Raw genomic sequence first — 15,147 nt, forward strand, 5'->3', positions numbered from 1 at the left:
CTAGAGTAGCCCGGTCTTCACGTCCACAGCGCCCCCTGCGGACGGAGGTGGACACGCCAGGGGCAGACGCCCCAGGACGCTGGTAACTAAAGTTAGCGGAGCTGATGCCATCTCAGGACTTAAGAAAGAAAGAAGAAGAGAGGGCGGGGGAGGGGAGAGGGAGGGAAGGCAGGAAGGCAGAAAAAGAAAAAAACAGGGTGAAAAAAAAAAAAACAGGAGAGGAGAGGATAACGAGTCTTTTTTTTTTTTTCGTTACTCAGGAGTAATCTACCCCAGAGTTACAGTTGCCCAGTCTTTTTTTTTTTTTTTTTTTTAAGATAAGGTCTCACTGAATTGCCCAGGCTGACCTTGAATTTGCAGTCCTACCTCAGCCTCCGCTGAGTCCCCGCCACCGCTTCCAGATCTAAAGTTCACTTTTTTTTCTTTTTTTTTTTTTTTTAAGAGATGGGATCTTGCTATGTTGCCCAGGGTGGCCGGGAACTCCTGGGCTCAAATGATGCTCTTGCTTCAGCCTCCTTCAGCAGTTGGGACTACAGGTGCTCGCCACTACATCTGGCTAAAAATCTCACTAATTGTACTAGGATGTGGCCCAGTGGTCCACTTGCCTAGCCTGCTCAAGACCTTGAGTTTGATCCCCAGCATTGCACATAATAATAATAATAATTAACAACAATAAGAATGCTTACATATGCAACGATTATTGTATTCCAGCTACTGATAAGGCAGGAAAAGGGATAAAATTAGTAAAAAGGAAATTCGAGCCCCTTCCAGGTCAGGTCTCTGTGTAACAGGGCTGAGAAACTGCAAGCAGGCCTCATTAAGGTCTCGCCAATTCCTATGGAAGCAGAAAAACTGATAGACATCTGTTGCCCCGTACCCAGACCCCCACCAAATAAAGGCACAGTAACCCGACTGGACAACCAGAGGGTGTGAGAGGAGTTTGTGGACTCTGAGTGCCTTACCCGGGATTAGGTCAGGGACTGGCTTCCTTAACCCTGTAGTTCACATTAACCCCTGGACAGCAGCCACTCTCTGTGTCCCTCTCTTGGGACCCTTCCCACTTCAGCAGCTCTGCTTTCTATTACTCTAATAAATCCCGTTATTTTGGTTATTTTGCCCTCACCCTGTGTCTGTGGGTTTCATTCTTCAAATTTGCAAGACATTCAATCCCCAGTGCCACCAAAACAACAACAACAAAAAATTGTTTTTTGCAAGACAAAGAACCTAACCCTACATTCTGTGCTGCACTGTAAGGAGGAAATTATCCCTTTGCCTGGGCTGTTTCTCTTATCTGGGGAGGAATTCCCTTATCTGAAGAAGAAGTTACTTTTTTTTTTTTTTTTTTTTGTAGTGCTGGGGGTTGAACCCAGGGCCTTGTGCATGTGAGGCAAGCCTAGCCTGCTATAGCCCCAGCCTATGGAATACCATTATCTGAATGACAAAATGTCAAGTGGCCCCTTCGAAGCCACTCTCTCTTCTTTCTTTGTAGCATTGTTACCTCTCTGATAACATTTTTGGGGGGGCAGGGAAGGGGATTGAATTCAGGGGCACTTGACCACTCAGCCACATTATCAGCTCTATTTTGTATTTTATTTAAAGACGGAGTCTCACTGAATTGCTTAGTGTCTCTCAGTTGCTGAGGCTGGCTTTGAACTTGTGATCCTCCTGTCTCAGCCTCCTGAGCCACTGGGATTACAGGCATGCGCCACCGCGCCCTGCTCTCTGATACCTTTTTTTTTAATGTTGTGCTGGGATGGAACCCAGGGACTTACGCCTTCTCAGCACACACTCTCCCTGAGATTCAGCCACAGCCCTCTGACGGAATTGTGTTCATTAACTCGTTGTCAGTTTTCCCTCTAAGAACACACATTCTCAGTGTAAGCATTAGGACACCCCAGGAGGCCAAAATTGGTTCTTGGATGGAGAAGGAAAAAAATCTTAAATATATTTGGACCTCCAAAGTCAACCCTAACAGAAAAAAAAATCAGAAAAAAAAACCCTCAGGATTTAATATCTATTGTCAGGAAGAAATTGAATGTAATTAGATTAAAACGAATTTACTGATTTAGATTCAATTAGAAAATAATTCCATTTATTTTTCCTTAGGAAAGCAGTAATGAAGGAAAAAGTCATGAAACACTGCGCTAGAATGCTAGCTAGAGAAAGCAAATATTTGCCTGCTTTGTTTCATCCTGAATCATTAACACACACATTGACTGCTCCACACATAGTAAGTGCTCAACTAATACACTTTTGGAGAGAGGTGAGAACCAAATCAGAGGGCTTTTTTTATTTTTTAGGTACCAACGATTGCACTCAGGGGTGCCTAACCACTGAGCCACATCCCCAGCCCTTTTATTTTTTATTTCAAGACAAGGTCTCGCTGTTGCTTAGGGCCTAATTAAGTTGCTGAGGCTGGCCCCAAACTTGCAGTCCTCCTGCCTCAACCTCCTGAGTTACTGAGATTACAGATGTGGGCCATTTTTCTTCATCCTTGCAGGCATAAGGTCACTGAAGTGTTTTGAGAGGCACCCTGTGGTAACCATAGGTTCTTTTTAAAAAAAATATTTATTTTTTTGTTTTAGGTGGACACAATATCTTTATTTATTTTTATGTGGTGCTGAGGATCAAACCCAGTGCCTTGGGCTGGGGATGTGGCTCAAGCGGTAGCGCTCGCCTGGCATGCGTGTGGTCCGGGTTCGATCCTCAGCACCACATACCAACAAAGATGTTGTGTCCGCTGAAATCTAAAGAATAAATATTTAAAAATTCTCTCTCTCTCTCCCTCCCTCCCTCCCTCCCTCCCTCCCTCTCTCTCTCTCTCTCTCTCTCTCCTCACTCTCTCTTAAAAAAAAAAAAAAAAAAAAAACAAACAGTGCCTTGCACATATCAGGCCAGTGCGCAACCACTTGAGCCACATCCCCAGCCCCACCATAGGTTCTTGTGAGAAAAATGATTTGGGTAGCCAGTAGGGGGCAATGTGGAAGGGGAAATTAGCAGAACAGGAAGGAGGCTGGGAAGCGGTCTAAGAAAGAGGGGGAACCTCAGTGTCCTCTTTAGGAGGGTGGTGTGTGGCAATATGAATGAAAATATAAAGTTTACACAAATTCCCAGTAAAAATTTGTGCAAGCAGCCAGGGGCAGGATAGAGTAACCCTGGGTTCAATTCCTAGCACTGAAAAAAAAAAAAAAAACTGTATAGGCTTACTCAAATTTACTCCAAGAAATGCAAAATCCAAACAAACTAGCCAATGGACAAAACTTTGTGTTATCCATGTGTAGTAAGAATGTAGAGATGTAACACCAACACACAACGTTAGTGTCTAAAATTATGTAAACACAGTCTGGGGGTGTAGCAGCCACCAAGCCCTGGGGTCCATCTTCAGCTCCACAAAAAAAAAAAAAAAAAAATTATGATAGTTCTTCTGATGGAAATTAGGCAATACTTTCAAAAACATATAATGCCCTAGGAATTTTGCTTTGAGTCAGCTAATAACTTAACCTGCAAGCTTGTAAATGTGTGTGCCCTGTGGCTCATAGTACCACCCCTGGGAGCCCCTGTCTGCTTGTCCACAAGGGTTACTTGAATTATATTATGGTGAGCAAAGTCATCCCCTGGGAAACACTGGGTGGCCTTGAAGAATGTAGATCTATTTGTGTTTATGTAAAAGAAAATTTAAAAAGTCAAGGTAAGGGTTAGGAATTAATATAGCTGGGCGCGGTGGTGCGTGCCTAAAATCCCAGCAGCTCAGGCGGCTGAGGCAGGAGGATCTTGAGTTCAAAGCCAGCCTCAGCAATGGCAAGGCGCTAAGCAACTCAGTGAGACCCTGTCTCTAAATAACATACAAAATAGGGCTGGGGATTGGCCCAGTGGGGATTGGCTTAGTGGTCGAGGGTCCCTGAGTTTGTACCAGAAAAAAAATTAAGATATGGGCTGGGGATGTGGCTCAAGTGGTAGCGCGCTCGCCTGGCATGCGTGCGGCCTGGGTTCGATCCTCAGCACCACATACAAACAAAGATGTTGTGTCCGCCGAGAACTAAAAAATAAATATTAAAAAAAAATTCTCTTCTCTCTCTCTCTCTCTCTCTCTCTCCTCTCTCACTCTCTCTTTAAAAAAAAAAAATTAAGATAACATTCAGAGGATAGAGATGATCCTTTTTTTCCTCCTGATAAGTGTAGGAAGAAAGCTGTAAAATGTTACAAGAACCAATTTGTGCAAATCCTCTCTCTTTTTTTTTTAGTATTTATTTTTTAGTTCTCGGCAGACACAACATCTTTGTTGGTATGTGGTGCTGAGGATCGAACCCGGGCCGCACGCATGCCAGGCGAGCGCGCTACCGCTTGAGCCACATCCCCAGCCCTTTATTTTATTTTTTTCTTTTCTTTTGGTAGCATTGGGGATGGAACCCAGGGCTCCATACATGCAAGGCACAGACTCTATCATTGAACTCCACGCAACACTTAGTTTCTGAAAACCTTTTCTTTGGGGGGAGTGCTGGGGATGAAACCCAGGGGTGCTTCACTGATGAGCTGTACCCCCCCCCCCATCCCTTTTTTTTTTTATTTTGAGACAGGGTCTCACTAAGTTGTTTAGAGCCTTGCTAAATTGCCAAGGCTGGTCTGGAACTTGCCGTCCTCTTGCCCCAGCCTCTTGAGTTGCTGGGATTACAGGCGTGCACCACGACACCAGCCTGTGAAAATCTTTAATAGCACATAGACGTGAAGTTACATGCAAGTCATTTACTAGAAAGAACTATCAGAAACAGCTAGATGAGGCCAGGTGTGGTGGCATACCTGTAATCCCAGCCATTTGGGAGACTGAAGCAAGAGGATCTCAAATTCAAGGCCAACCTGAGAAACTTAGTGAGGTCCTCAGCAATTTAGCAAGACCCTGTCTTTGTGATGCTGGAGACTGAACCCAGGGCCTTGTGCCTGTGAGACAAGTATCTACCATCTGAGCTGTATCCCCAGCCCAGGACCCAGTCTTGATTGATTGATTGTTACTGGGAATTGAACCCAGAAGCACTTAACCACTGAGCCTCATCTCCAGCCCTTTCTATTTGTTTCATTTTGAGACAGGGCCTCACTAAGTTGTTGAGGTTGGCCTTGAACTTGAGATCCTCCTGTCTCAGCCTCCCAAGTCCCTGTAATTACAGGTGTGCAGCCCTGTGCCCGACTTGACCCACAGTTGTTGTTGTTTTTTTTTTGCCTTTAACTTCTTTATTATGAAATATGACAAATACACAGAAAAGTGAAACTCCATAAATCATTTTAAAATAAGCCTTCCATATAACCACCACCCCAGGTCAAATATGAAATGTTTCCAACACTCAGAAGACTTTTCCATGCCTCTTCCCATTATAAGTCCCTACGACAACCCACCTTCACAGGTCACTGCTGTTTTATGGTATTTGTTTCCACACTTTCATGGTTTTAGCATATCAGACATCATGGATTAGTTTTGCATGCTTTTGAAAGTTTTTTTTTTACTTGTCATTGGTTGTTTATTTTATTTACTTATATGTGGTGCTGAGAATCAAACCCAGTGCCTCACACATGTTAGGCAAGCACTCTACCGCTGAGCCCCTAGTTTTGCATGTCTTTTGAGCTTTGTGGGCTTAAAAATTTTATTCTTTGTGCCTGGCTTTTTTCTCTTAATAATATGATTGCAATATTTATTCATGTTCTTTACATAGCTGTGGCTCAATCATTTTATGATAAAATCCATTCAACAGTGACCCACAGTTTTAAAGTCAGTGTGTGGGTGGTTGGCCTCACTGCTCAAGGGCAAGGGGATGTGGGACGGGTGGGGGGCACATGATGCAGTGTGTGCCAGAAAGCAAGAGAAAAGAAGACTAGGAGCAGGGGTCCGTCTACCCCCTCAGAATCACGCTCCAATAATACAGAGACCTCGCAGGCCCCACGTCTTTAGTTTCTCCAGCCTCCCAGTAGTGCCATCCTGTGGACCATGCCTCTGATAGAACTTTGGGGACACTTAAGGACATATTATAGCAAGAGGTTCCTTATGGGGAAAAAATAAAAATATACAAATGCTGATCATCCATGTGGTTGCTGTAGAATTTAAGATATTTTCTAGTTTGTTTCCTTAGAAACTCCAAACACTGCTGGGAGAAAAGGATGTGGCAGAGAGGTGCGGTAGAATAACATGCACCTGATTTCTTTTTCTTATTGATACGGGGGATTGAGCCCAGAGGCACTTTGTCACTGCTGAGATACATCCCCAACCCTTTTAATTTTTAATTTTATTTTTCATTTATTGGGTACTGGGGATCGAACTAGGGGCACTCAACCACTGAGCCACATCTCCAGCTCTATTTTGTATTTTATTTAGAGACAGGGTCTCACTGAGTTGCTTAGAGCCTCACTTTTGCTGAGGCTCTTTGAACTCCCAATCCTCCTGCCTCAGCCTCCTGAGCCACTGGGATTACAGACGTGCACCACAGCACCCAGCCCTTTTTATTTTTTGAGACAGGGTCTCACTAAATTGCTGAGAGCTTCAAACTTCCAATCCTCCTGTTTTCAGCCTCCAGCGTTGTTGGAATTACAGGTATGCTCCATGGCACTCAGTTTACCTAATATTTTTCAAGATACAGGAAATACTAAGCTGATGATGCACAGATGTGGTCACTGGAAAACTATGGATAGAAAGGAGATAGGGCATAGAAGGGAGATCAGTACAGAGAGAAAGGGGACAAGTGGGAAGGAGAGGAGGGAAAGGGTCCTGGGGAGTTCAATGGACCAAACTGTGTTGTGTGCATGTATGAATATGTAACGATGGATCCCACTAATGGGCATAATTATAACCCACCAGTCAAGGCCAGCCTCAGTAATTCAGCAAAGTCCTGTCTCAAAATAAAAGGAGGGCTGGGGTTGTGGCTCCGTGGTAGAGTGCTTGCCTGGCACGCGTGAGGCAGGGGGTCTGATCCCCGACACCACATAAACAAACCAAATAAACAAAATTAGGGTATTGTGTCCATCTACAACTAAAAAACTATTTTAAAAAAAATCAAAAAGGGCTGGATATGTGGCTCAGTGGCAGAATGCCCCTGGGTCAATCCCCAGTACTGTAAAAAGCTAAGTATTTATTTATTTATTTTTAAAGCCCTAACATGAGAGAGAGAGGAGAGAGAGAGAGAGAGAGAGAGAGAGAGAGAGAGAGAGGGAAGAGAGAGATAGCAACATCCTGATTGTGGTTGATTAGGGAAATAGACAGGGACCTGTATTTTTCATTAAAAACAACCTGCTGCTATGGAAAATAATGTGGTAATTCCTCAAATAGTAAAGTTAGACTCACCATATGGGGGCTGGGGCTGGGGTTCAGTAGCAGAGAGCTTGACTTGCACGTGTGAGGCACTGAGTATAAAATAAAATAAAGGTATTGTACCCATCCACCACTAAAAAATATTTTTAAAATAAAATAAAAAGAAAGAAAAGAAAGAATCACCATATGGTCCAACAATTCCATTCTGGTTTTTACACAAAAGGATCAAAACTGGGATCTTGGACACATTTATGTTCATGCCGCCACGATTCACATAGCAAAAAGGTGGAAGCAACTCAGGTGGCCATCAGTGATGAATGGATAACAAAAATGTGGTCCATTCATACAATGGGACATGGCTGCACTCAAAAGGGAATGATCCTAACCATACGAAGTGAAAGAAGACAGGCACAGAGGGACAGTGCTTACGACTCCATCTCCATGAGGTACCCTGAACAGTCAGATTCTTAGAGGAAGAAGGGTGGTTGTCAGGGCCGGGGGGAAGGGGAAAAGGGAGTTAATGTTTAGCCTCAACAACTTAGCAAAATCCAGTCTCAAAACTAAAAATTAAGGGCTGGGGATGTGGCTCAAGTGGTAGCGCGCTCGCCTGGCATGTGCGCAGCCCAGGTTCGATCCTCAGCACCACATACAAACAAAGAGGTTGTGTCCACCAAAAACTAAAAAATAAATATTAAAAAAAATAAAATTAAAAACTGGGTGAAGCTCAGTGGAAGAGCATCCCTGGGTTCAACCTCCAGTATCACAAAAATAAAAAGTAAAATAAAAAGGACTGGGGTACAGGTGAGCGGTAAATACCCAGGGGTTTAATCCCCAGTACTAGCAATAGAAGCAATTTAGTGAGTCCCTGTCTCAAAACAAGGACAGGGAATGTGGCTCAATGGTTAAGTACCTCTAGGTTCAATCCCTGGTACCTAAAAAAAAAAAAAAAAGGGAGGGAGGTGGTGCAGGAGTTGGGAATAGAGCTCAGTGGCAGAGAACTTGCTTAGCGCACACAAGGCCCTGGGTTTAATGCCCACCTCTGGGGAAATTTAAGTCAACTACAGTGGTGTGCACTTGTGGGACCACCTAAGGAGGATCACTGGAGCTCAGAGCTCCAGAGCAACATAGCAAGACCAAATTAAAAAAAAAAAGCCACTCTGACTATCCAGTTGGCAATATTAGAACAAAAGAAAAGGTGGGTTGAGGAGTCTGCACTGTTGGGGGAGGTGTTAAAGCCTTCCCAGAGGTAGTTAAGTCACCTGTGCTGAAGTAAAAATATTGAAACACTTATATCCAGTGACCCAGGAATCCTTTCTAGATATTTCCCTGGAGACGAGGGAAGAGAATGTACTAGAATGTCAAGTATGGTGAAGTTTTTAGGAGCAGAGAGGGGGAAAGCACGCAATTACTGAAGGAATTTAGTAAGCTTTGCATTCCATCATATTTAGTCCTTTAGTCTTATGATCAGGACATCTGACTCATTGAGAGAAAAGCTAGTTGAAGTGCCCCCATGTGGGCCACTTAGAGAAGTAGAGAGATGGTGGGGCCCTTGTTACAACACCCTAGTGGCTCTCAGTTACACGTAGGCAGTGGACACTTCTTGTCTATATTTAGAATCATTACACAGTGATTACTAAAGTTTTGTTCATCTTCGAATTCAGTAGGATTAAGTTAGCTGGGCTTCCTGAATTTTCAGCCAAACAGTTTTAAGCAAACAAGGTTTTTCTGGTTTTGTTTTTTGATACTGGGGATTTAACCCAGGGGCATTTTACCACTAAGCTACATCCTGCACCACCACCTTTGAGACAGCCTCAGCAATTTAGCGAGACCGAGTTCAAGCCTTCAATCCTCCTGCCTCGGCCTCCCAAGAACCAAGGGGCTTTTGTCTGGGGTAGGCAGATTAGGGTTTTGAGAGTGGCTCCAGGGTGACTTGTTGCTGCACTGTTCACTGCATGGGGTTTTGTGTCTTCATGGTCGCAAAGTGGCTGGGGATCAACAGGCATCAGTCTGCTCCAGACCGAAGAAGGGCAGAAGGGCCAAGGAGAAAGTCAGATCTCTTAGAAGCCTTTTATGAAAGTCACACTAGCAAGTTCCTTTTGCATCTCATTGGCCAGAAGTGAGCCACAGTCAACTCCACTCCCAGAACACTTGGAGACATGGTGTCACCTTCAGTGCTGAGGAGCCTTTTCCTGTCCAACCTGGGCCAAAAGGCAGCCAGAGCCCCGCATCAATCAGTCACTACCCCAGGTGATTTATAGGAGAGATTTATTTGAAGAAATATTACAACATATAAAAACTACATAGTCTTAATTTCCACTTGTACAGTGGTAATTTGATATAATGCATAATAAAAAACTTTTAAAATCCAGAATGCACAAAGAACTGCACAGTTTGATCACCAAGTCATTAGTTCAGCAAACCTCACAGAACAGCTTCATGTCAGCCAAGGCCACAAACACTGTGTACAACACATCTGAACTGACAGATTTAAACATGTTAAAAATACAACATCAGTGCATGTTGGGGATTCCTGGTGCCAGAAACAAGAGTGATGGAGGGTGAAGCTAGTCCTTAGCAGCCACCTCTTCCTTTGCTTTAGCTGAAGGGAAACAAAAGGAAGAATTACCTTGGGAACAGTGCCACACTAAGCCGTAGGCAAGCATAAGAATATACTTAGGGCTGAGGGTGCAGCTTCATGGTAGCGCACTTGCCCAGCATGCTTGAGGCCTGGGTTCCACCCCAGCCCCATATACACAAAAAACACATCAAGTTGGGAAGAATTAACACCACGGATGCTAATGGTGGATCCAATGAAGACCTGTCAGTTACAAAGGAAAATTTGGAGGTCATGCTCCCTAGAGTCTGCTCCACTGCTTGGGTTAGCCTAGGAGGGAGGGGCCTGGCAGTATGCCTACCATGTCAGCTCCTGTTCTAAGCCCTGCATGTGAGATCACCAGTCCTCAGAGCACCCTCTGCTGGGTGGACAGGGCTGGTGAATCTCATGAATCCTGGAGCAGAGCTGTATCCAGCTGCCCTCAGGAACAGCCAGAGGGAAGGCAGGCTCAGGAGGAAAGCCATCCACCAGCCCCAACCCCGCATACCTGAGGCACTCTCTCGAGCTTTGGCCAACATACAGAGCTTGATCTCCAAGCCAATGGCTTTAGCCAGGGGAGGTGGCACAGCGTTACCCACCTGCAGGAAGGAAGAAGGGTGCTGCTTGCTTGGCAGAGCTGGACCAATGCCCTGGAACAGCCTCTACTCGGAACAAGGCATGATGTGGGGAATGGGACCCTGAGGGCTGGGGCTGGCCTCCTGCCCATGTCCCACATGGGCCCCCAAGGCCTTTCTATCACAATGGCCCTTGGCCTTCCAGTTGGCCCATCCCCCCAACATGTTGTTTAAAAAAAAAAAAAAAACCTTTAAAGAATTCTGTTTTTTTTTTTTTTTTTTTTTTTTTTTTTTTTTTTTTTAGTACCAGGGATTGAACTCGGGGCACTCAACCATATCCCCAGCCCTACTTTGTATTTTATTTAGAGACAGGGTCTCACTGAGTTGCTTAGCACCTTGCTTTTGCTGAGGCTGGCTTTGAACTTGGGATCCTCCTGCTTCAGGCTCCCCAGCCCCAGGGATTACAGGCCTGTATCACTGAGCCCAGCCCTTTAAAGGGCTTTAGAAGACTCGAAGCTAGAGAAAGGGAAGCTGCCAAGACATGCTGTGCTCCAGAGCCTTTGCTTCTGGGAAGCAGATCTGGGGTAAAAGGTGGCTTTTGCTAGGATCCTAGGCCTTAATGGGAGACTTTGGTACTAGGGATTAAACCTAGGGGCGCTTTACTACTGAGCTACAGCCCTGCCCCACCCCCCCTTTTTTTCATTTTGAGACAGGGTCTCACTATATTGCTTAGATCCTTGAACTTGTGATCATCTCCCAAGTCACTGAGATTGCAGGTATGTCACCTCAGCTCTGCTGGATGAGTCACTACACTGATGGCAATATATCTAAAAGTCACACTACCACCCCAAGAATCCGGTCCATTTGAATCCTTAGTAACGGTAAGTTTGCCACTGTGTGTTTAACCTGTTCCGTTGGGGTCTCTGAACTTTCCTTTGGGCTGAATCTCGGCCTCAGAGCTACAGATCACATGCACTTAGCGACACAGCCCAATTCATAAGCTCTCAGTGCCAGCAACAGGGTGACTTGGTTCCATGGTCCCCCTGGGCACTGAGCGCTGAGAACATGTGGCTGACAAGCTCTGGTGCTCAGCCTGTCCTTCGAGGCTGTACAGGGCTCACTCTGGACAGAGGTTCCTTTCCATCTAGGTGGGGCTGCAGCAGTGATGTGCGACCAGCCTGTTCACTGACCTGTCGGTGCCTGTCCAGGATGTTGCCAAACAGCCGGTAGGTGTCGGGGAAGCCCTGGGAGCGGGCGCACTCCCGCACACTCACCACGCGGTGCTGCTCGGGGTGAAGCACACGTCCCTGGGGGCAGACAGGCAGGGTACACGGTGGGAAAGGGGGCAAGTCCAGGGCTGGCTCACCAATGGGGGAGGGGGTGTCCAGTCAGGGCCAGCACACCCACCTCCACCAGTACAGGGTGTGGGAGGCAGGCTAGATCCCGACATGCGCCCCACCCCTCCCAGTGCAAGGCCTGGCTGGATGTCCCTGCCCAGGACCCACCTGCTTGCCCATAGGCTCGGGGTTTGTGACGGTTGTGCTGAAGAAGCCATCCCACTCAAGCCGTCCGTACAGGCCAGCCCAGTGGTTGTGCCTGTTTCCCGTGTGGGGCAGGCACCAGGGGATGAGGGTGTTAAACTGTCTGGCGGAGGGGTCACAGGCTTTGCCTGCTGGAAGAGAAGACTGCAATAAGGACGCAGCGGCAGGAGGGGCAGGAGGGAGGCCCGAGGGGGCGCAGAGAAGCTTTGGGTACACGGCCAGCCCCCACTGTGCATAGCACTCACCCACTGAGCAGCTGGCAGTCCCACTTGGTGGGCAGAGCCACTTTAAAAAAAATTTTTAGTTGTAGATGGATACAATACCTTTATTTATTTATTTTTATGTGGTGGCCAGATCGAACCCAGTGCCTCACGCATGCTAGGCCAGCGCTCTGCCACCAAGCCCCAGCCCCAGAGCCACTTTGACTTAACACTCCTGGAAACTAATTTTTTGGGGATTCTGACTTGGCGAGGGCCTCCAGCTTAAGGAGGCAATGCCCAAGTATGGGCTTCTGGGGAAGACCAGCAGCAGTCCCTTCCCCAGCCCCTACTGCAGGGGAGCCATGATCTTTGGGTCCTAACCTTCCACACAGGAGCAGACTCCACGGAGGGCGCCGGAGCTGCTGCGGCCGTTCTTCTTGTCGTGGTAGGTGTAGCGCAGTTTCTTGGCCAGGGTGCCGTCACTGAGTTGCACCTCAATGTTGGGCAGATCGCGCCAGTCTGAGCCCGGGGCCAGAGGGATGTGACGCATACGGGCGGCCACCAATGCGCTCATGTCCTGAAAGTGCATAAGGAACCCTGGCTGTCACCTGGCATAAGGGGAACCTGAGTATACACTGGCTGGGCATCACTCTGGGCACTGGGAACACCAATGTGACTGGGAATCTTAGGGGCTCATGTCATGGGGAGGGGTCAAAAAGTTAACCTAACCCCAGCTCAGGGATGACCACATGACACTAGGGCCTTAAGAGATGTGGAATAGTGTTTGGGGAGGGCTAGGGAAAGAGTAAGTGAAGGGACAGGGGCAAGCATGACATTGAGTGGATGATACAAGCTTGGATTAGGGGCCAAGAGTGGAGAGGCAGTGGCTATGCATTGGCTGCGAGGACCCCAAGAGGAGGAGAGGGCCTAGGAATAGTCTGCGCTGCCTGGCGGGAGCTCAGCCCACAAGCTGGCTCCTGGAAAGCGACCGTCCGGGATGCGGGGGAGCCAGGCTGTGGCCGATGAGGCACCATCCTGAAAAGCCACTACCTTACAGATGTGGTCCCTAAGGATGGGCTGGTAGTGCGAGCCCCGAAGCTGCCTCTGGAACCAGGACTGAGGCTCCCCGTTATAGGAGATCTCCTGCGCCGAGGCCCCGTTCCGGATCTCAGGGAGGTCCGACATCGTGTCCCGCACTGTGATGGTTCGGAACGGACCCGAGCTCAACCTGCAGCAGAGCAGTCGATACTGTTGGGATCACACACCGCTGTTCCCTCATCATAGCTGCCACCCCTGGCTATTAGCACTGCCCTCTCCAGAGCAGACTGCCCAGCTCAAGTCATTGCTGTCTGGCGCAAGTGCAGCCTTCTTTAGCTGGTTGAAGCAGAGAACAGCTGTGGTGTGGCCTCTGCAAGGGGCTTTGCTTGTGACCGAAGCTAGGCATGTGGCTATCTGCTACACAAGGGGACAAACCTAAGACTGGAGGTGGCACAGAGCAGCCTCATGGCAGGCCGTCCATATACTACCATCTGCTCCTTGGCTCAGGCCTCTAGACAGACCCAGCAGCCAACCTCTCCAGGTGAAGCCCATAAGCTCATGACGGCTGCCAGCTCTGTGTGGCACAGGGGTGAGAGAGGCCCCCTACCTGGTGATGTTGCTGACAAACTTCTTATCATCCACCGCGACACTCAGCTGGCAGGCACGGGGTGCAAACACATGCAGGGGCTCTGGAAACAGGGGGAGTATCTCTCCAGGGGCCGCAGCCAGGATGATGGCTCGCCTCCGGGTCTGGGCCACACCATACTGACCAGCCTGTGAGTAGGGTCAGACATGCGTGTGGTCAGTGGGGCATCTGACCATGTGGACTCAGGACTGGGGCCCACAGCACCTAACTTTCAGAGGACATAGGACAAAACTCGCCTATAGGATTCCTAATTGACCCTGTGGGTTCCTTTCTAGTAAGAGGAACGTCCCACACAGTGGCCACTGGAGAGGATGAGAAGGAGCTGGTGACTTCAGCCAACTCTTTGGAAAACTGCACGGAACCTCAAGAATAGGTGAGCGCTTTGCCACTTACCTGATGGTGATGGTCACAGGGACAGACTGCTGACCAGGCTTCACTGTTCCCCCGGTGCTCACTTACTCACGGGGACTGGGGCCCAGTGTCCTTCCACTATGACAGCTGCTTCATGTTAAGTTACACTCTGAGCAGAGGTCCATGGAGCAGAGGATTTTCAGCTAAGCCCTGGCCCCTGACTATTCCTATCCCTGCTGACAGACCATTGGGAGCTTCCTGGAGTGTGACCCTCTGTCCCCTGAAGGTTCTGCACACACACGTATAGAAGGAAAAGCACATGCTAAGGGGAACTCAGCTGGTTCAGGGCTCTACTGTTCTCACATCTCCTTGAAGAAAGGGTGAAGCAGCATATTCCGGCACTCTATGCTGGCTCGCACCCTCCCTAGGCACTGAGAGGATGCAGCTCTCAAGAGGATACCAAAAGGTGGCCTTGCTAGGGGCTGGCCATTTTTATATCCAAGTCCTGAGAATGCCATCCAGGGGAGTGCAGGCACAGGTGTCCACCTCCCTAACCCTAGCCATCACTGCAGGGGACTATGCTGCCATCTGTGGCTTGGACAGTGAGCCTATGTACCCTCTTTTCAGACAGGAACAGTAACCGAGGGACCACTGCCCACCCGGCTTGTGTCCAGGAGCCCACCTGCAGCACGCCAAAGGTGCACTGGTAGCCCATGCAGACGAGGCAGCGGAGGGTGAGCTTCAGCACCATAGAGCGCTTGAAGGAGACGAAGTTCCTGACGTTCTCCAAAAGGAAGAACCGGGGCCGGTAGTAGTCACAGTAGCTGTGGGGAGCAGGAGAGACCACGGGAGTCACCCATACAGGGACTGGGGAGAGAGCCATCCTACCCGAAGCTGCTCGGGAGTCTTACTGAAGCTGTG

The 15,147-nt window shown here is 48.0% G+C and overlaps 1 protein-coding gene across 6 annotated transcripts in view; it reads right to left on the reverse strand.

The window, feature by feature from the left end:
• Positions 1-9,530: 9,530 nt before the first annotated feature.
• Positions 9,531-15,147, reverse strand: part of DNMT1 (DNA methyltransferase 1) — a 45,738-nt gene continuing 40,121 nt past the window's right edge. For 4 of the 6 annotated variants that reach the window (XM_081288548.1, XM_081288545.1, XM_081288547.1 and 1 more), the window contains 8 exons: positions 14,909-15,050; positions 13,837-14,003; positions 13,242-13,419; positions 12,573-12,768; positions 11,956-12,122; positions 11,641-11,757; positions 10,384-10,474; positions 9,531-9,881 (listed from right to left, as the gene is read on the reverse strand). In XM_081288548.1, coding sequence (XP_081144674.1) covers positions 9,847-9,881; positions 10,384-10,474; positions 11,641-11,757; positions 11,956-12,122; positions 12,573-12,768; positions 13,242-13,419; positions 13,837-14,003; positions 14,909-15,050 — 1,093 coding nt within the window. In that variant the 3' untranslated portion in view covers positions 9,531-9,846. The remainder of the gene's footprint in view (positions 9,882-10,383; positions 10,475-11,640; positions 11,758-11,955; positions 12,123-12,572; positions 12,769-13,241; positions 13,420-13,836; positions 14,004-14,908; positions 15,051-15,147) is intronic. The other 2 variants (XM_081288546.1, XM_081288549.1) reach the window with 1 other exon arrangement.

Source organism: Spermophilus citellus (genome assembly GCF_964194105.1).
Source record: "Spermophilus citellus genome assembly, chromosome: 3".
NCBI lineage: Eukaryota > Metazoa > Chordata > Mammalia > Rodentia > Sciuridae > Spermophilus > Spermophilus citellus.